We start from the raw sequence: 21,711 nt of genomic DNA, 5'->3' as shown, positions 1-21,711 counted from the left end.
AGATACTATGTTGGTGTTTCCTTTATTTTGGCAGTTACCTGTAAATGAAACTTTTTGAGCTAGGCTAATAAAAAATAAAACATTTTGAGCAAAGGAAGATCAACTAACTGTATATCGCTGTATTAATAACAAGATCCAATCATCCCTAGATAATGATGGATAATAGCAGTCATTTGTTCAAACAATAGAGGACAGGCAGATCTAGACGACCATCTTTTCATCCTATCAACCCCGGGCGACCAGATGATGAAACCAGGCACAAATGCACTTCTACAACAGCGATATTGAATATGGGATGATATCTCATGGAATTACATGAATTCTATTACAGTAACAGTGTCCCAAATATTTTACTAAAGAAAGGTGCACTCAACTCATGTTTTATGCAGAGGAAAACCAACAACAACTGAAGGAAGAAGGCTGACAAACAGTATGTTATAAAAACTAAGGCAAATTATGTGCTCTTGCATCTCTGTGTTTAATGCTCAAGATCCATCCACTCACATAGAGACTTAAAAAGGTTCAATGCAGCCATTTTTATCTCAATATCAAATCATATCTGGGAAACAAGTAAGTACCTTACTGTGATTGTTTTGGTCAAAAAGCAACAAATAGCTTCTTAGCAAAGACCAATTTCTCAGGCAAGAATTTAGCTAGGACTATATGGGAGGGGTCCGAGTGGGGAGGGAAAAATGGTAAACTAGCTGTGATGTCTTCATCCCATCAAACAGCTATTACACTAAAAGGGCATTATACAGTATTATCATTTAGTATTAGTCCAACCTAGTGTGGAGAAATATATGAAACACAGGATAATCATGTTTTTGACTGCACTGGGCCTTTAACAAGCACTGGCTAAGCAATTCATGAGAGGTACTGGGATTTTGAAAATTATACTTTCTTCCAGACCGGTATGGCTATAAATGACAAATAACAGCAAGTTCTCTACACAACTCAGTCAGATGCATAAAAAATATGATACAAGAGCGGAACAGTATATTCTGCACCCGAAAAAAAGAACATCTATGAAGAAAACAGATATGGATGATGATCATCCATGTATAGCACGGCATCAAAAACAGTAAATCTCAAAGGCAGCAAAAACATCCAGCATATGTACACGTTTTATTCAATACAAATGTAAAATGTTTTGTTTTGTTGTAAATGGAAGGAATAGGACAGTTAGGAAATAATGGGGGGGGGGGGGGGGGTAATCCAGCAGCATGTAATCAGGCCCTGGCAGCAGGAAGGCAGACGGACCGACCTCCAGGCTTGGCCAGGCAGCGGGAGCCCCACCCGATAGATAGGACCGTCATGTCAAAGTAAAAGAGAGTAGGTAGGTAGTCGTGTCAGACCAGACAATGCACCTCAGGGGCTGACGGGAAAGTTCTGAATCTGTATCTCTACACCTTCCTCTGTATCCTCTCCTCCCACCTCCGGTTCTCCAGGTGAGCCTTTGGCTGAGCTCTGGCCCGCCTCCTTCTTCTGTTGGGATTGGATCTTTCGAATGAGCTCCTTGATCTCCTCGCGTTTAGTCTTCATCCGTTGCTGCAGGAACCATTCCGCCAGGTTCACGGGGAGATGAAAGCTGGCAAGTGGACTCTGAATAGAGGGCAGAAAAATGTAATTATTATGGATTCGCTCCTAAGCAATGTCCTATCTATTTTTGGAGTGTTGTAAGGTAGAAAATGAGCTTCAAAATCAAGAGTCGATAAAAGCCTGGTTTGGTGCGATTGCTTTAAAACGGTAGCTGGTATCCGTATTTGGGATTCACTTCTGGCTAGCAGAGTCAGCTATCAGTAGTTGTTACAGTAAATCAATTCGGTAAACATTGGTCATCTAAAAATACAACCAATAGAAAATGAAAACGGACCACATCTCATTATATGGCCCCAGGTGTCTGTTATTTTATACACTGCACTTGTTGTATTTCTCGCTGTGTGCATTCTAAAAACCACACCCTATTCCCTATATAGTGCACTACTTTTGAACAGAGCCGCTTTGCCTTCAGCCTATGCTCTCACCTCAAAGAAGCTCTCCACATACTGCAGGATGTAGACTCCACAGTCGCTGAAGTTATCTTGCTGAGGCACACGCGGGTTGGAGCCCTTCATCTGATCCTTCCCAAAACTCCTCTGACTTCCTTTCCTCACCTCCCACTCCACCTCCAGGTACCTGCAGTTACACACGCAAATCACACAAACAAAAACACTAAATATAAATGGCTTGGGAAGGTTTGCTTTGGTGCGCCAATGCGTGTAATACTTAGATGATGTACAAATTAGGCAAACTAAATATATACAGAACAGTATGAAAGAATTGACTTACTCTCGTAATGTTTTAACGACTGAAGATCTGGCAGGGCCACGTAATGAGTCCATGATGAGAATGCAGGGCCTGAGAAAACAAACAAAAATCACTCAGCAAATGCTTAAACATTGTGATTCTGAGGTAAATATGAATGGACAATCACCTCAAATCACACTAGCCACAACGGTGTCAGGAGAGCAATATCGCCATCTACTGGCACAAGTAGAACATCCTCTCCTACTCACTGTTTACAGATGGTGGGTTTGGAGGTACACTCTGAGCTCTCAGGGGTAACCGGGTCCTCAGCAAGTGCACCATCCTCACTGCACTCATCCTAGACAAAAGGAAAAACAACATGACACATAACATCCATTTAACTTCCTTGGAAATGTCACCAAACAGAGAAGCAAATTCCACCGTTACCTGGCAGGAGCTTTGATCATCTGAAAAGGTATGGGTGTCATCACCATTGCCACCTCCTGATCCATAACATACACTGATTCTGTGCAGACCATCTGCAAAACATAATTAAAAAAGGCCAATGAATCACAGATTCATTTCCCATCAGTTTCCAAGAAATCGCAGTTGATTTGCCATATGCGCAGGATATATTGTACACAGTGCAATGAAATGCTACTTGCAAGTAGTGACGTCTGCCTGTGGCTTACCTGTGTACTGTGGCTGGGCGCTGACCTGTCCATTCACCCTGGCTCCAGAGGTCTTAGGAGGCTCTTGGCCCCCATTGGGACAGGTGGACACACCCTTTGGCTGCTCGCTGTGAGAGTGTCCCCCTGAGGAGGCCTCGGTGGCACTGAGGGACAGCTTCTCTGAGGGGGCCACGGGTTCCTCTCTGTCTGGGGACAGAGGCTCAAAGTGGTCTGGCTCTGGAGACAGGGGCCGGCAGTGGTCAGGGGGGCTGCCCTGGGGGGCAGCCTGTGTTGGCCCTGGTGCTGACTCCGCGGCCTGGTATAGGGGGTTGGCCACATACTGAGGGCCCTGAAGACCTGGGAAGCAGATCACTGCCAAGTACCAGTGGGCTCTGAAACACATACAGCAATGGGTTTGGTTAAGAGACAATTCGGTCTACCATCTTTGTCTATTATTTTGCATCAGTCTGTTCACCTTCATCATTGCACTTGAGACAAGAAAACAGTCAATTAATTTTCATGTTGAAATTCACATCTCAAATGGCAGGTAGCCTAGAGGTTAGAGTGTTGGGACAGTAACCGAAAGGTTGCTTGTTCAAATCCCGGCAAGGTGGAAAAATCTGCCGTTCTGCCCGTGAGCAAGGCAGTTAACCCCCACAACAACTGCTCCCTGGGCACTGATGACATAGGCGTTGATTAAGGCAGCCCCCCTCACCGCTCTGATCCATTTGGGTTGAATGCATTCAGTTGTGCAACTGACTAGATATCCCCTTTCCCTTCCTTATATAGTCGGGCTCCGCTCAAATATAGTGCACTACATAGGGAATAGGATGTAATTTGGCCGCAGGCATGGGTATTGAGCAGCACTCACGACTCGTTAATGGGAACAAAGATGAAGTCCTTCTGGAACAGGTCTACATGTCGGGTCCACGTCTTCACCCGATTGTGCTTCCTCTTCTGGATCCTGGCAAACAAGAGACATGGTTTACTGAACTCTGTCTGAAATGTGTTCCCCTTGCCTGGTCCCGCATCAGTTTGTGCCGTCTTGACAACTAAAACAATGTTTGCCGTGATAATGACCAAATGAGTTGGCAAAACAGCACATATAGATCTGGGAAATGTTGGGCCGCTCTGGGCAGAGGAGAGGAGACTCACGTTAGGTTGGTGGTGTCTGGGATGTTTCTCCTCTCTCTTTGGTTGAGCCTCTTGTAAAAGAAGGAGCTGAACACGTGACTCCTTTGTGAGTCTTCTTTTTTCAACTTCTCCAAAACCAAATATCTAAAGGGAAGATGCACACATAGAAAAACAGTTAATCCACTCCCCTTGTAGGGTTGGCAAAATTCCCAGTATACCACAAACGCAGGCACTTTGTGTTCCTATAGAAAATCAAACCTAGAATGTGACTTCAAAAAACAACAATGGGAAATATACAACGGAACGCGAAAGCCACTAACTTTAAATAAAAGTCTATGATGACGTCGTTTAGGAACTCTCCATCGTTAAGGCAGTGGAGGTCTTCGTTAGTCACCGACATGCCCCCCTTGGCTGGAGGAGGTGGGTACACCATCAACCTACAACACAACCATCCAATTACCATTAGGAACAAACACTTTAGAATGATACTTAGGAGGACAAGGCACACCGAAGTGAAATGGTTTGCAACAGAAAATGAGTGTTAGCCCCTTCCCATTTCAGCCCATTTTCTTGAACATGACCCAGGTGTAGGAGATAGATAACCCTCGTACTTTACGATTGGTCCAGTGAAGGTGGGTTGGAGCTCAGCCATGTCATCGTCTTCCTCATCAAAGAACGTGCTGGTCTGCTGCCGTGTGGCCATGCGTGTCCGCACTGTTGGTGGCGGTGTGTTGTTGGCTTTACCGCAATTGTTGTTGTTATTATTCTTTACCTACAAGAAAGTGATGCAACCAAAATATCATGGTCAAGGGATTGTTTAAAAAGAGACTGTTTGTTGAAAACCTGAAGCCAAGGAAAGGCAACACCGGCAACACATATTTTGTTAGCTAGTCTCAAAAGGCTCCAAGATGCTAATCTTCCATTTAGATAAAGCCCACCTTCTCTTTTGTTGCTTTGTTGTAGTTGACCAATCTGATGTTAGCTTCATCAAACGGCAGTTTAGTGGGGAACTCGTTGAGTTTGTTGACTCGGCCGATCTCCTGTAGAATCTCCTCTAGAATCATCTGCTCGTGCAACGACAGCCCGTTCTCAAAGATCAGCACGATGTACTTCTCGTCAGAGTCTGGGGAGAGTAGGGAGAACAATAAGACTTATTGACATTTTGTAGACCGTGAGGTCACAGACTTGATTTAGCAAAAAAAAATATATCATAGAAAATTATTCTCCAAAACAGGGGGACAACGTTGACAAGTTTGGTAAACAAAAAACACATTCATCCATCTATTTTACAGACTACTGATGTTACAACTGGCAAGGATGCTTCACTTATGGATTGGCAGTCCTCACCGTTGCTGGCACAGTCGTACCACAGGCCTCCCTTATCGCGGGTCATCTTGAGCTGGGTGCGAAGCCGCAGACATTCCTCTTGGGTGGTCTGGAAGAAGAGCACGGGTAGCTTCCTCACGCTGCACCACTCACAGCTGATAAGCCCAGACGCTTGCAGACGCACCTTCTCCAGAGAATCCACTTCAGGGCCTGGGATACAAAGCACTAGAACATCACATGCCGTTAGGTTTGCAGAATTTCAGTAACGTTTCCACAATTCCCAGGCTGTCCAGAAATCCTGGTTGGAAGATTCCCTGAAACAGGAGGGAATAAGCAGGAAATTCGGAATCCTTCAACTACGATTTCTAAAAAACATGGGAATTTTGGGAAATGCATTGGAATTATGCCACCCTTCACTTCATATTGTACAAGAGTGTGAGTATAACGCATCTACAACATTTTGTCATTGAAGAGCAAAGGGGAAAAAATGCGTAAGACATTTTATGTTCTTATGTCTCTCACCTTCAGTTTCAAGTTGAATGTAATCGCCCGTAAACTGAAAGACAAAGAGATAGTTGAATGGTACATTCTGTCAGTAAGACAATTAGTAGAAATAATTTCAGCTTTGACCATATTGCTATAGGCTATTGTTTTTGGCAAGATTTTTGATAAGCACGACTGAGTGTCTGTACAGAGAGACAACAGAGTACAGGAGCGGAGTACTTACAATGACAGGTTTGGTCACCATCCTGCGAAGAGTTCCTACTCTCACGCTCCTACAGTCCAGGATGATGCTGTCCAGCTTGTAGGGGGAGGTCTTCTGTTTTTTCCTGGGTGTAGAGTCGTCAGGTATTTGGTTTCCAAACTGAAAAACACACGGTCAGCCTTGAAATCTGCCGCTTCATATCATTCATTCCTCTTAGCGACCAATCATGTACAGTACTCGTCTTGCCAACAATATCAGATTCTTCCTCAACTGGTCATTTAGATTCAGCTGCCTAATTCATTTGAAAGCTAAATGTCACGAGCGGTATGTTTCTAAAAGGAAAACAATCCTGAACACACAAAAAGTAAATTAGGAGGTTTTTGGCCATTGGGAGTGGGACTATATTAGTGAACAAAGAAACACTCAGTAATATAATTTGCTGCCAAGCAAAACAACTCACAATGTTACCTTGAGAGAGCAGATCAGGAACATTGAGTTCTCAAGGACATTCTGACAGACGGGGTCAATAAATCCAAACTGAAATGTTCCAAAACAGCTCACTATCAGACTGGCTCACTATAGCTGGGCCCGTGTACTAAATGTGGCCAGCCTTTGAGAGGAGAACTGCGGAAACATCCTTGAGGGATCAACAACATTTCATTACGTATCCACACAAGTCCTATATCCTATACACAGAGGCTGGTGCAGCATATAACGCAGCCGCTTGCAGCACATATACACTACCACAACATGGGTACAAATCCCAGCCCCCGACACGACTCATTTCATGCTATCCCAGTCTGAATAAAAAAAAATTAAATCCTTTAAAATGTATACAGAGTACACCAAACAACAGGAACACCTTCCTAATATTGACTTGTCTCCCCCCCAGCCCTCAGAACAGCCTGAATTCGTCGGGGCATGGGCTCTACAAGGTGTCGAAAGCGTTCCACACGGATCCTGGCACATGTTGACTCCATTGACTCCAACAGTTGTGTCAAGTTGGCGGCTGGATATCCTTTGGGTGGTGGACCATTCTTGATACACACAGGAAATTGTTGAGCGTAAAAAACCCAGCAGCGTTGCAGTTCTTGACACAAACCGGTGCGCCTGGCACCTACTACCATACCCCGTTCAAAGGCACTTCAATCGTTAGTCTTGCCCATTCACCCTCTGAATGGCACACATACATAATCCATGTCTCAAGGCTTAGAAATCCTTCTTCAACCTTTCTACTCCCCTTCAAATACACAGATTGAAGTGGATTTAACAAGTGGCATCAATAAGTGATCACAACTGTCACCTGGATTCACCTAGTCAGCCTGTGTCACGGAAAGAGCAGGTGTCCTTAATGTTTTGTACGCTCAGTGTATTTCAAAGAAGCGGACACACACCTGATCTTTCATTCGGTTCCTTTTGGGTAGCGAGATTCTGCTGTCGACATCGGAGAAGAAATCAGAGGTGATCTCCTCCTGCTCCTCTCCTGCGCTACTCTTCACTGCCGCCTCGACCCTGCCTCCGGAGGGCGCTGGCGAGGAGTGGGCCGAGTCAGCGGGCAGCGGGGAGACGCTGTCCAGCCTGTTGACGCTACCAGTGCTGCCGTCGTCAGCTTCATCCTCCTCATCGTCGTCACTGGACAGCACGACTGGAACACACACACACACATTACAGACATTTCATGACTGAGAATGAGTCACTCGCTCCACCATAGTTGAATGTATTCTTTCAAGAAGAGCAGGAAATTTCGATTTTGGAAAAGTGGCCTTCGTTTGCAAACAAATGTGACCTTGTGTGAGAGAGGTAAGATATACAGACAGGTGCTACTGGTTGTGAGGTGTGTGGTTTACTAGCAAGAACATTCTGTACTGCCAGGTTAAATGAAAACTTCCTGCACTACCTTACACAATGTAAAGCCCTGAGTTAAACTCTGACAATAACCACCGTAGAGAGATGCAAGAAGTGAGTACTTAGCAGGTCGGGATGGATCAGTAGACTTACTGGGGTCGTTGATCTTGTGTAGCTTGGCGGCCGCCGTCCTCCTGCCTTTGTTGGCGGCGACTTTCCCGGCGCAGCAGCTCCCCACTAGCCCAGCCCCCACGGGTCTCCCGTTGTGTGGCAGTAACAGGCCGGCCCGGGTGGTAATGCGTACCGGGATGGGCGGGTTCATCACAGTGTCTATGCGCAGCGGCGGCGCCCTCAAGGTCGAGGCCGAACCGTAGAAGCTGTTCTTCCTCAGCTGTAGATTGTTGGCTCCTGGGGAGGGGTGCTGGTGGGTATGGGGTCGGATGGGGGGTCTGGGCGTGGGGGACGTAGGCTGGGCTGCAGGGGGGTGGTGGAGGTGGGGGGCCTCCAACGCCAAGGGGTTCCCACAGTGTTCACACATGGTGCTGTTGTCACTGGATTTGCTACACTTCCCGCACACAACGTTTGGATGTAGGGCCTGCAGAAAAGACAAGAGACAATTTAATTTCAGCAGAAGATACATTCAAATACTTAGATTTTCTTCTCAACACTATCTGTCAGGGGTATCGTCTTAAAACCCGTCTGCCCTTTTGGGTTGAAATGGTCAACTGAGTGCAACTGATAAACATGCTTCTTTCTAGTCAGGTATTTATTCCTCTCTGGCTCAACACTAAAGGTATGACTCAGACAGGAAGGAGCAGGCTGGATGGTTTGATAGTTGACTAGCAAGGCCTGAGAGAAAGGCCCAGAGGGGAGTAGCTGCCACTCCAGCCCAGCAGGGTCAGAGTCCTCTCATATGGAAAGGCTGCATGGTAAACACTAAACAGTCAAATCTAGATGAACACAGAGACATGCACTTACTAAGCAGGCACAGGTCCTTTTCGACCTTCAGGGCCTGGCCTATACATAAAGCATCTCAGAGTAGGAGTGCTGACTTAGGATCAGCCTCCCCTGTCCATATTAACATATTAACATATTAACATATCCATTATAATGTAAAAGTAAAAACTGATCCTAGATCAGCACTCCTACTCTGAGATGACAAAGTGTATAAGCTATGACTCCTACCTCCTCGATCTGAACCTGCGAGGGAAAGCTACAACAGCCCTCCGCCGAGGCTCTCCGACTGTGCTGCTGGACACGCCGTTTGATGCTCGAGTTGTCATTGGCTAAAAAGGAAACAAAAGATAACATGGAGAGGAAAAATATGACTTATCTGTCATATACAGTGTGCAGTAACAACTGGCTGAGAACCAGCCTCATCTTCAACACAAACAAAAATTGCCAGAGTGGAAAAAATGACCCTTGGGGAAAAGTTTCATACGGATGCAGTCTTCCAATGTTCCAAGGTCACCTTGCTGCACCACATGTGATCATCATCACTCCCATAATATTTCGCTGTGCAGGAGTTGGCTGGCCGGGCACAGTGTGCTTTATTAGCCTGACTGCCTGCGTGTGCTGCTTTCCTCCCCATGCTCATTTGTGACCGACAGGCTCGCTCTCTCTCCTTCCTCTCAGAGGAGCTTTGCGGGCGGATTAATCTGCGAGGCCTGCTGCAATCCCCCTCTGGCAGACACAGGCAGGAGGCTCAGCCCAGATCTGCTGCCCCGCAGACCCTACAGCCTTCACTGCCAGAGAGTGAGGCTGCAAAGCCACATCCAGACACCCTCTACCACCTAGATACTTTACATTTGTGTCACAAACATTATCTAGAGGAAATCATGATTTTGGCTGCATGAATTGTCCACTAGACCTGTTGCCAGAGAATTTAACATTCTTTCCTCTACCATAAGCCACCTTATTGTTTTATATAATTTGGCAGTACGTCCAACCGGCATCACAACGTATAACCACCCTACCACAGGACCTCAACATCAGTCTTCACCTGTGGGATCCTCTGAGACCAGCCACCCAGACAGCTGATGAATCTGTGGGTTTGCACAACCCAAAGAATTTCTGAACAAACTGCCAGAAACCATTTCATGGAAGCTCATCTGCGTGCTCGTCATCCTCACCAGTGTCTTGACCGGACCGCAGTTTGGCATCATAGCCGAGTTCAGTGGGCAATTGCTCACCTTTGATTGCCACTGGCATGCTGCAGAAGTGTGCTCTTCACGGATTAGTCCTGGTTTCAACTGTACCGGATGGCAGACTGAGTGTATGGCATCATGTGGGCGAGCGGTTTTCTAATGTCAATGTTGTGAACAGAGTGCCCCACGGTGGCGGTTGGGTTATGATATGGGCAGGCATAAGCTAAGGACAACAAACACAACTGCAATGGCTACTTGAATGCACAGAGATACCGTGCCGAGATCCTGAGGCCCATTGTCGTGCCATTCCTCCGCTGCCATTCCCGCAAGTTTAAACAGGATAATGCACGGCCCCATGTAGCAAGGATCTGTACACAATTTCTAGTAGACATGTCACCCATTGAGCATGTTTGAAATGCTCTGGATTGATGTTTACGACAGCGTGTTCCAGTTCCAGCCAATATCAATTCTGATACAGGAAAGGGCCTTCCCCAAACTGTTGCAACAAAGTTGGAAGCACAGAATTGTCTAGAATGTCATTGTATATTGTAGCGTTAAGATCTCTTCACTGGAACTAAGGGAGCTAGCACGACCCATGAAAAACAGCCCCAGACCATTATGCCTCATCCACCAAACTTTACAGTTGGCACTATGCAGTCGGGCAGGTAGTGAATCTCCTGGCATCTGCCAAACCCAGATTCATCCGTCGGACTGCCAGATGGTGAAGAGTGATTCATCACTCCAGAGAATGCATTTCCACTGCTCCAGAGTCCAATGATGGTGAGCTTTACATGACTCCAGCCAACACTTGGCATTGCGCATGGTGATCTTAGGCTTGTGTGCAGCTGCTTGGCCAGGGAAACTCATTTCACGAAGCTCCCGACTAAAAGTTACTGTGCGGACGTTGCTTGAAGAGGCAGTTTGAAACTCAATAGTGAGAGTTGCAACCGATGAAATACATTTTTTACGCGCTGCGCCCATTACAGTCGACCGGGGCAGCTCTAGCAGGGCAGAAATTTGACTAAATTACTTGTTGGAAAGGTGGCATCCTATGACGGTACCACGTTGAAAGTCCCTGAGTTCTTCATTGAGGCCATTCTACTGCCAATGTTTGTCTATGGAGATTGCATGGTTGTGTACAATTTCTTTTTTTTATCTTATCAGCAACAGGTGGGGCTGAAATAGCAAAACTTCACTCACTTGAAGGGGTGTTTGCATACTTTTGTATATACAGTGCATTCGGAAAATAATGCAACCCCTTGACTTTTTCCAACAAAAAAAATCGTTACACCCTTATTCTAAAAATGGATTCAATAAATAAATAAATCCGTATCTACACACAATACCCCATAATGACAAAGCAAAGACTGGTTTTTAGAAAGTTTTGCAAATTTATTAAAAGTAAAAACCAGAAATGCTTAATTTACATAAGTATTCAGAGCCTTTCCTATGAGACTCGAAATTGAGCTCAAGTGCATCTTGTTCCGTAATGTGATGAGTAGATTGGATAGTCAAAATTTAGGGTAATAATATAACTCGATCACTGTTCGCAAAAAAAGACAGTTCAATGAATGGCTGAGCGCGTATAGCGTAGAGGCCTGGGCTATAGGCCATATCGTGTACGTTTCTTCTTTCTTTGCACGTGAAACACATTTCTTGCGATTCTACTGAACTTTATATGACTGGAGACATTAGCAGAATCTTGTTAAATAAAACAAATGACAGGGTAGGCTACTCTAACACTAACAAACAATCAAAACATTTCTTGTCCATATAATAGGCCTATGAGAAGGGGATACACAACTAGAATATGACGTCCATCTAAACTGGAGGAGGTAATTATTGTCCAAAAACAAACTTTTAAGTGGCACTGACCCAACAATGATAGAGTGAAAATGTGCAGTGTGCACCAGGGATATGGCTATTGCTCTCCGCTGGTTCCAATATGATAGGCTATAGGCCTGTGGTTCTCTCAACTAAAAGACAGATTAGTATTTTCATTGTCATCTCTTTACAGCAATAGTTTGGAAAGAAAATGGCTATGTTTTCTTGTGATTGAATGTAGAAATATTGTGATGTGCCTGGCTGGGCGTCTGTACTTTTCACTGACAGTCACAACTCAACAACCATCTATTTGGTATTTGCAGTGTACGCTGCCAAAATTGCGCGGGTTGCAATGCGATTCTTAAAAATCCAAAAGGTGTCTTTTTTTTTACGGCTAGGAGAAGCTAATGATCCTCTGTGACCAAATCATGCTTTAGTAACCTATTTTGACATATGGTCTTTATTTATGTATCGACAGGAGTAGGCTAATTAGGCTATATAATTTTGCCAATTTAATTCAGTTTACTAAGGGAAGACTTAGCTTCCCCTAGCCTTGAAGACGTGCCGCATATGAGCCTATGCCAATCTACTATCCCCCGTTGTAGAAAAGTCTACCTATTCTATTGGTCAGCTTGTCGAGAAACAAATAGCCCAAACAGGCTATGGGACGATAGATCCCAAATTCATATAACCAGTAAGCTTGGGCAACATTAACAAACAAAAAAAAGTTGAAGCAATGAATCTGCAACATATCAGAACATTTAGCTTAAAATGTTGATAAACTATAATTTCTTAACTCTTTTTAGCGCAGCAATACGCTCAAGGCAGTAGGCTATATGGATGTCTGTATAAAAGAATTGCCTCCACGGATATGGTCAGAATTTGCCTAGGCTACTTTGAAGCTAGATGAAACATGTCTCCATAATATGTAGTAAAACGTTCAGGTTTCAAACAATTAAGTAGCGACACTGAACAAAAATATAGTCCATTTCTATGATTTTACTGAGTTACAGTTCATATAAGGAAATCGGTCAATTTAAATAAATTGATTAGGCCCTAATCTATGGATGACTTGGTATACAGATACGCATCTGTTGGTCACAGATATAGTGTATTCAGACCCCTTGACATTTTCCACATTTTGTTACGATGCGGCCTTATTCTAAAATTGATAAAATGTTTTTTTTCCCCTCAATCTAAACAGAAAACCCTATGTCAAGGCAAAAACAGGTTTGAACATTTTTGCTAATGTAAAAAAAATGTAGTGAAATATTACATTTACATAAGTATTCAGACCCTTTACTCAGTACTTTGTTGAAGCATCTTTGGCAGCGAGTCTTCTTGGGTATGACACTACAAGCTTGGCACACCTGTATTTGGGGAGTTTCTCCCATTCTTCTCTGTAGTTCCTCTCAAGTGCTGTCAGGTTTGATGGGGAACGTTGCTGCACAGCTATTTTCAGGTCTCTACAGAGATGTTCAATCAGGTTCAAGTCCGGGCTCTGGCTGGGCCACTCAAGGACATTCAGAGACTGTTTTGGCTGTGTGCTTAAGGTCGTTGTCCTGTTGGAAGGTGAACGTTCGCCCCAGTCTGAGGTCCTAAGTGCTCTGGAGCAGGTTTACGTCAAGGATCTCTCTGTACTTTGCTCAGTTCTTCTTTCCCTCGATCCTGACTGGTCTCCCTGTACCTGCCACTGAAAAACATACCCACAGCATGATGCTGCCACCACCACCATGCTTCACTGTAGGGATGGTGCTAGGTTTCTTCCAGGTGTGGTGATTGGCATTCAGGCCAAAGAGTTCAATCTTGGTTTCAACAGACCAGAGAATTTTGTTTCTCATGGTCTGAGAGCCCTTTCGGTGCCTTTTGGCAAACTCTTGGTGGGCTGTTGTGCTTTTTACTGAGAAGTGGCTTCCGTCTGTCCACTCTACCATAAAGGCCTGATTGGTGGAGTGCTGCAGAGATGGTTGTTCTTCTGGGAGGTTCTCCCATCTCCACAGATGAACTCTGGAGCTCTGTCAGAGTGACCATCGGGTTCTTGGTCACTTCCCTGACCAAGGCCCTTCTCCCCCGATTTCTCAATTTGGCAGAGCAGCCAGCTCTAGGAAGAGTCTTGGTGGTTCCAAACTTTTCCATTTACGAATGATGGAGGCCACTGTGTTCTTGGGGACCTTCAATGTTGCAGAATTTTTTGTTGTACCCTTTACCAGATCTGTGTCTCGACACAATCCTGTCTCGGAGCTCTACGGACACTTTCTTCAACCTCATGGTTTGGTTTTTGCTCTGACATGCACTTATAATTGTGGGACCTTATATAGACAAGGTGTGTGCCTTCTCTAAATCATGTCCAATCAATTGAATACACCACAGGTGACTCCAGTCAAGTTGTAGAAACATCTGAATGATGATCAATGGGAATAGTAGGCTATCTTACATAAGTCTGCAAATGTGATGATGCATGGAATGCTTTATTATAAAAGGTGCATTTTTTACAGTGAAACGTTCTTCTCCAAACTTGAAACTGGCGTTCCGCCAAAACATAAGCTAGCAATTTTGCTACTCGTTACTAATTTTGTCATCTGAGGAAAATATAAATGTGGACAGTTCTTCGAACATCCTCAAGGACACGTCATTTCATCCTCAACTTGCATATTCCGGGAAGATTATCTACCATAATCTAAAATGTGACTTCTGTCATTCTGAGAACGGTGATTGGACACCCTAATCAGGTTACGGTGCACATGGGTCCGGTACATTACTCAAATGTCCTGTAAATTGCTGCCGGTCAAATGTCCGGCGCCACATTTTCATAACGGAAACCCTGAAATACATTGAATGTAAGGGCACAGTGAAAGTACCTGGGCTCTCTGGACAGGTGAGAATGATGCTCTCTACTTCTACTGGCTGGATCTGCTGCTGGGTGGTGCTGTACTCTTTTCTGCGGGAAAAAGGGCACAGTTTGGTCAGAAGCACAGCCATATATCTAGATATGTCTAAATCTATGACTCTGGTCAGAAGCACAGCCATTTAAAACAAATACTTTGTTTGTCAACAGCCATAAATGAGGTAAACAACTCAAATCCGCAGTGGATCATTGGAGATAAGCAAAATATGCAATATGAAGTGTAGGAGCACTAATGAAGCTATTTCACAATGGAGTAAGGCTATGATGAAACACATGACATGGGATATTCCATGCAAACAGACTTCAGTCAGTGCCCTACAGATCCAGACCAAAGGTGGGTGGATGCAGGTTGAGCAGGGTATTAGGTTAGCTAAAAATTACAAACGCACATAGGCACAAGCACCACTGCTTTGACTACAGCATGACATGAAATGCAAAGTCAGAACAGGACAAAGAGATCAGACCATTCAGCTCACTACAAGTGGTTGCAGCACAAAGCATGGCTGAGAAAATCCACTGGGTTCAATGTCTTACCTTTCCTTTAAGTCAAGGTTGCTTAAGAAAGGAAAATGGAGAGAGTAAGTCTCGTCTACCAATACAATCAAGTCTAACACAATAATGGTGATGATCCGTGAATAAATGGGCTGCACCTCCAACTTGATGGCAATTAGCCAAACGGAATTGATCAAACCCTTACATAAAAAGGGAGAGTAACATGTTCTCTCGTCGATCGACTGGAGATGCAGCCCTACCTGACAACTTGGGAGAAATCAAGCGTTCCCGACATACAAAACCACAGAGTCGCTTTCAATGCTTTGTTATGCAGTATGACTAGAGTGTGACTTCCGTGAGGGCTCATACCTTTGGACAGGTTTCCTCATTGCAGCAGGAACATGGTGGGTGTGCTGAAAGTGTCTCCCCTGTAGAACGACCCCTTGAGGCGTTGTTGGGCTACCGATTAAATAGTCTGTTCTGTTCGGCATTGGTGACGTCGTTGCTACCGGGTATGGGATTTCACTAGAGAGGAAAGCAGAGAAACAACATCCGCCGGGTTTCACTGAATACAGGTCGAATTGGTTCATTATGATATTTGCCATTGTCATCAAAACGTTCCAACTTGGACAGGAGAGATACTAGCAACAATGATGTGCCATACCTTAGCCTCTTGCCAGTTCCTAGTTTGTTTAGAGCCCTTATGTGATTATTTGTATTTGGCCTGTTTTCGTATGTTTTCAGGGGATCCGCAGAAGAGAAGTGCCTAAGAGCGGGGGACTGGTGGAGAGAGAGACAACAAAGAAGAGAATTAACAAAGAGGATCTGATTACATAAAGTATGTTGCAGTGCATTTCTGCTGAGAGCATACAGTATATGCCTGAGTGATGCTGCATTAAACGCTGATACGACCCGGTAAAGTTATGGCAAAAACAGCACTGAGCTGATGTTTTGTATTCACTGTTCAGTTGAGACAAGAGAAACAGGTTTTGACTATTTAGTAATAATACCCCCAAAATAATATCACATTCACAATAAATTTCATCGGATTAAATGTTCTGTGGATTTTAACAGTGCAGTTGGCATCAAAATGTCACAACATTAACTTTTCACCAGCAGCAGCGCAAAACATTTTACTGGTACAAAGCTGGAGTCCTCTGGATGGCTTTGCCATACAAGATTTGACAGAGTGGGAGAGAAAGAAAAAGAAAGGAGAGAAAGAAAGAATTAGACAGAAAAGAATAAGGACATATAAAAAGGGAGAGAGGTGAGAGAACGGCAGAGGGCACCAACAGGACAGAGCAGAAAGCCTGTAGCATGCTGCGAGCAACAATGCCATAAATGCGAGTAATGCGGAGGGGTGCAAGATAAGGCTTTCCTTAGTGAGGGAGGTGGCCTACAGTACCTTCTGCCCCTCTGGGGATGAGTGCTGCTGTCCATCCATCTCCTTCGTCGTCACCACCGATGTGCAGCTTAGGAAAAAAGAAGAGAAAAAGGGGTGGAAGAGCGTGGTTAGATAATGCCTTGGTTTTATGTCCACTTAGCTCAAACCATTGGATAAACATATTGGGTACTTCCTTAAGTTACTGGATTACATCAATTATTGAATTACAATGTCATATGATGTCATATGTAACCGCATGACTCTGTGATACATGTAGTTTTACAGTAACATCACTGTCAGTTTGTATCCCTGGTGTAAAACACTTCTACAGTCTACACACTTCTATTACAAAACAGACTCTGCATGCAGACAGTGTGTGTGCATGTGGCCATATCTGTATATTAAGCTGGTGGCAGGGAGGCTCTCAGGTGGGAATACTAATAAACAGAACAGAAAGAATCTTTGGGTCTGTCAGTCTGGTGGATACGGCGGGTGGCAGGGTGAAATTGATGCAATGCAGCGATGCTGAGTGCTGAAATGAGGTCCGGAGGAGAAATGCTTACTCATGTCTCCTCTCCTCTTCACTGCCTTCAGAAAGAGAAAAGCTCCAGTTCTGCTTGTACCCTCCATCTCGCCTGGCCTCTGATCTATCCAGAGCTTGAATATAATAAACCACAACTTGCATGAGTTCAGTTATACGACGGGAAAGTGAGGGCATCAGTTGAAACGATCATGTGCACTTCTAGGAGTTGCAGTAATCATTTCAACACTGCTTGTATTAGCACCACATGCATAATTCAAATCATCAAAGAGAACTTCGATTCATGAGTAATCCTAAAACTAGATAATGAATCTGATGTTAAGATGAAGCCAAATAGTCAACAAAGAAATAACTGAAAACCTGTTTTATGTTCTTTGATGAATAAAGCTTAAATCGTGTCTGCGATAAAACTATAAGCAGAGACACAGCGGCAACTGACAACAGAGCAGGTGTTTGCCAAGGAGCTACTCCCCCCTCTCTGTGGACGACAAGACTCATTTCCTATGGTGACTCTCATCATAAATGTGTAACAGGCTTAGAGGCGTAGCACCATGCTGCTCGAAAATGAGACACGGTGGAGTCGTAATATCTCACGACAATCACAATAGCTGGTTTAGAGACGACAAAAACAGATTTTGGATGGCGGTATTTTACAAAAAGTTATTTGCATGATGCTTTGAGTAGGTGTGTTTTGTGCAATCACATAACTGTAGGCCTCTCCATATCAATATCTGAGGATAGACATTTCACCACTGTAGGAAACCATTTCAAGGAAGCACTTAAAATGTTTTCCAATAAATACTATGTGGCACAGCAGCAGGGTACGCAGTGAAGCTGTGGATGTGGCAGTTAGCCAAAGGGTCTATATTTTGCTGTCAAAAACTGTCACTGTAAGTGTTTAGGCTAACAGTTAGAAATGTATCTATACCGGATCTTAGTACACCAACTGTAGCCTAGATAATTAGGTCATGGCTTGACCACTGAGCTCGTTCCATTTTCACCCGACTAGCTATGATTTCTTAACACTGTAGGCTATCCTTACAGTGTTATGAAATCAAGGCTTCCACCCTACATGTGTTAGCCCACCTTCTTCATAACACCATCAGTAGTCTAAATTAATGAGGCTGGTCAGTCATAGATAGGCACAGCAGTTGAAGGATTGCTTTGAGTCTGGCTCAGTGGTTCAAACCCATGGCTCAATGACACAGTCACTGCAGTTTTGTTCCCTTCTCAACACTGTGGGCACTGTTGCCAGACAGACTGCAGCAAGACAGCCCATGCTAGGTACAGCAAGATATTTCCCACTTAGCTGACCCACTGTAGGCACTTACAGTTATTTATAATTGAAGATGTTCATGTTTTTTTTTTTTTAGTTTTCTAGAATTATATTTAGACTCCCTTTAGAATCTGTCTATAAAGCTAGTAATATAGTATATAAATAACTAATAAACAAAGTTATTCCAGGGGTTGCCTTTATCAATATGCCTTTGGGTTGCATACTGTCCTCATTAACTACTTCCTTGCCCCACAATCTGTGGCACAGGCAATGACTAACTTAGGCCTATTACTTACTTAATTGGTCATGACTACGAGTGTTAACAGCAAAATATATTTAAAGTGTTGGTCTTGTTAAGAGTTATGTGCAGATGATATACCGTAGCTATACCTATAGCCTCAACTCCCCCACCCCCAACACACTGAATTTGGAGACACCACATTCCACACTGGCATGGTGCTTACAGAAGTGTTCCCTTCCTTGTTTTTGAGCTAGTTAGCACTTTGATATAAGCATGCATATTATAACGCATATGGTTTGTCCTTATTGGGTTGCTGGCTATTTACATGAACACCATCAGACTAGCTACTTTGTTATGCGCTGTCTGAAATGGAAACTGACAAACATTCTCTGAGCTTTAAGACCTTGAAAAGCAGAAATAATGTATTGTTTATAACTAACGTCAACTTTATTGCTAACCAACAAATAACGTTAGGTTGATCCACTGTTAAATATTATCAAATGAAAAACAAAAGGACATGTAAAAGTATAGCTGACATGAAGGCCTGTCAACAATTATGTCTAGGTAGCTAACGTTAGCCAGCTAGGCCTTGCTGTCTGACTGTTCAATCTTGACCATTATCTACAGTACATACGTCCACAAGTAAGTTACAACTTCACCCCACGGCACAGCAAGCTATAATTTATGTAAACAAATTACTCCTGTAAAATACTGCGCAAACTTATGTCAGTAAAACCGTGTCCCATTTCCTACATTTGAGGGTAGTTAGTTTAGCTAGTAGGTAGTCAGCTAGCTTCTAGGTAGCTAGTCAGACATACACGGGCTAGCTAGCTTAGTAGCTAGCATAAATACAGACGGCGTTCAGTAAAGCAACGTGACTCGGATAATTCCATTTTAATCGTGCCCATTATGTCGTTTTTGTTTCTGAAATGTCCATTCACGGTGAACAATGTAGCTTCAGATGTAAGTTATGTGAATAAATGTAGCCAGCTAGTTCCGCAGGGAATAGCTCACTTTAGCTCGCTAGCTAATTGCTAGCGCTCTCGAACAGGATTGACACCAAATTTGAGGCACGCGCGCTGGATCCGACGTCTCATTTAGAGACACGGGAATGCGATCGCTAACAAACATTGCCGCCTTGCCTTTACAATTACCTATGTTTTTTTAAAGTATCACTTTACCTTCAAAAAAGCTTATGTTGTGTGCCATGTTTATTCCATGTTCTCTTTCTCTTTCAGATGGTGTTTGCTGCTCACCAGCGACCCAGTCTCGCAGAGGGCTCGCGAGTTGGCTTTTGTGGTTCTACGCACAACGCAGAATGTGTCGATTACCTTTTTTTCAGCCAACAAACAGTTAAGTTGCCAAATGTACCGTAATGGTCTCAGAATAATTGTGCTAGCTCTACCACACATTGTGCCCATTCGATTGTTACAAAGTACCTAGCTAGTTGTAAATGGGGCAAGAATAATTTGCTAGAAAAGCCCAACGTTATTGATTTGCCTATTACTCAGCGGTGCTAGGTAAAAACATTTATCAAAATAGTACATGTGGGTCTACTTCGGCTGTTGCCTCATTGTAGTATTATTCGGCCTGTGAATGTAAGGGTTGGTTAAACAACTGCAAGTAAGTTGAACCACGGTTACAATCATCTACCGTGATAAGCTGCGTGAAACTAAGTGCTTATGTGCGAAGTGACAAAATATGATGCATTGACGAAGACAAGAAAAAAGCTATCTTCCCATCCCTACTATTCAGCAGTGTTCGCATAACTGATTTCATTCAGAAATAACACCTCCCTAAATTCCCATTCCCAAACCACAGAGAACTGCTAGGTGGCGACAACTCTCCAGTAGAAGCTGAGTACAACACCCTCTCATCATGTCACATAGCCGACTCACTTCTCAGTGCTGTATTGTTGCTCTGAATGAAATCATTATACCCCAGAATAAAAGAGCTGCTGTACAAATATATGTAATAACTTTCCATTTCATTTTTTTTTTTTAAGTATGCATTTATCTTAAATAATCAGATACAAATTTGTAAAGTGGCATGCCCTGAAATGCCTCCTGGTTGTTGTAATTGGATGCAGCCATTTCTCCAATGCATAGGCCTACTATATCATATGCTCCCACTGTAAAAACCCAAAGTCAAGTAGCCTATTCATTGTCTCCACCGAAACTCCATTATGGTAAAGCCCGTGGCATGAAAACATAATTAAATATTCATAGCCTAACAGCCTGTACCATTGACGTGTGATATTAACTGAAAGGGTCCTATGTTCCCCATAATACAAAACAGATGAGGGCTTTCATACGTAAGGCTAAATAGACTAATGTAAAACGGGGGGGTTCTCCTTATTTAATGCACAAATCTCAGCTAATGTGTTATTACTGAAGCTCCACTACTACTAACGGATGATTAATGATTTCCCGAAACAAATTTTGTGTGTTGCAAAATCTAACTCCACTGCTCTAGCCAGCTCCGCACAAGCTAGACATTACACATATCGGAAACATTATGTTACATTATGTTGCAGCTCAATAGGATATTATTTTGTTTGGCACGTTATGGTGCGCTAATGACATTAGCATGAAATCGCTCACCAGAAAAACTGCAAAACAGATGTTGCATAATTTATATTTTGCAATAAAGAGGACAGAGATCTAGCCTTAATGGAAGTCACAAAACATCTGTTTCCAGACACCTAGAACGAACCGTGTAAATGTGTAAATAATTTGATACATTTTCCTTTGCCAAATGTGACACGCTACAGATGCGGAACCCATCTCTTGTGAAGATAGATATATGTAATCTACAGAGGGCAAAATATCATTATGAACCTCTGGATACCCATGGGGGGAAAAACCTAATATCTAAAACAAGTGTTGAACCTCATCCAAATACGTAGGATTCAGTACAATGTTGCTTTGATT

The 21,711-nt window shown here is 43.6% G+C and overlaps 1 protein-coding gene across 5 annotated transcripts; it reads right to left on the bottom strand.

Annotated features, from left to right (window-relative positions):
• Positions 1 to 366: 366 nt before the first annotated feature.
• On the bottom strand, positions 367 to 20,215 carry LOC110522091 (SUMO specific peptidase 6). Of its 5 annotated transcripts, none has more exons than XM_021600192.2 (24): positions 19,960 to 20,215; positions 17,284 to 17,377; positions 16,742 to 16,808; positions 16,001 to 16,116; positions 15,706 to 15,861; positions 15,379 to 15,399; positions 14,798 to 14,877; positions 9,154 to 9,254; positions 8,122 to 8,563; positions 7,518 to 7,768; positions 6,145 to 6,282; positions 5,940 to 5,973; positions 5,439 to 5,627; positions 5,030 to 5,214; positions 4,703 to 4,863; positions 4,412 to 4,528; positions 4,113 to 4,235; positions 3,829 to 3,921; positions 2,979 to 3,349; positions 2,734 to 2,825; positions 2,556 to 2,644; positions 2,329 to 2,397; positions 2,025 to 2,175; positions 367 to 1,602 (listed from the first exon to the last, which is right to left on the bottom strand). In XM_021600192.2, exons 1-24 carry the CDS (start codon positions 19,985 to 19,987, stop codon positions 1,369 to 1,371), a joined length of 3,402 nt encoding a protein of 1,133 aa, XP_021455867.2. In that variant the 5' UTR covers positions 19,988 to 20,215; the 3' UTR covers positions 367 to 1,368. The 5 variants fall into 5 exon arrangements, with proteins under 5 accessions (XP_021455867.2, XP_021455866.2, XP_021455868.2 ...); XM_021600191.2 differs by having other exon boundaries at positions 5,439 to 5,642; positions 19,960 to 20,210; XM_021600193.2 differs by lacking the exon at positions 15,379 to 15,399 and having other exon boundaries at positions 5,439 to 5,642; positions 19,960 to 20,207.
• Positions 20,216 to 21,711: the final 1,496 nt, after the last annotated feature.

The sequence above is a fragment of the Oncorhynchus mykiss genome, chromosome 4, assembly GCF_013265735.2.
Source record: "Oncorhynchus mykiss isolate Arlee chromosome 4, USDA_OmykA_1.1, whole genome shotgun sequence".
NCBI classification, from domain to species: Eukaryota; Metazoa; Chordata; class Actinopteri; order Salmoniformes; family Salmonidae; genus Oncorhynchus; species Oncorhynchus mykiss.
This window is presented reverse-complemented; position numbering and strand designations above follow the sequence as displayed.

What these genes read in the sequence shown, in the direction of transcription:
- LOC110522091 (XM_021600191.2), bottom strand. Translation starts at nt 19,987, where the DNA reads ATGGCACACAACATAAGCTTTTTTGAAG. An exon ending in ACACAAGATCAACGACCCCA is followed by an intron (nt 7,769 to 8,121) that starts GTAAGTCTACTG and finishes TGTGTGTTCCAG; the next exon opens with TCGTGCTGTCCAGTGACGAC. An exon ending in AAACCCACCATCTGTAAACA is followed by an intron (nt 2,398 to 2,555) that starts GTGAGTAGGAGA and finishes TTGTTTTCTCAG; the next exon opens with GCCCTGCATTCTCATCATGG.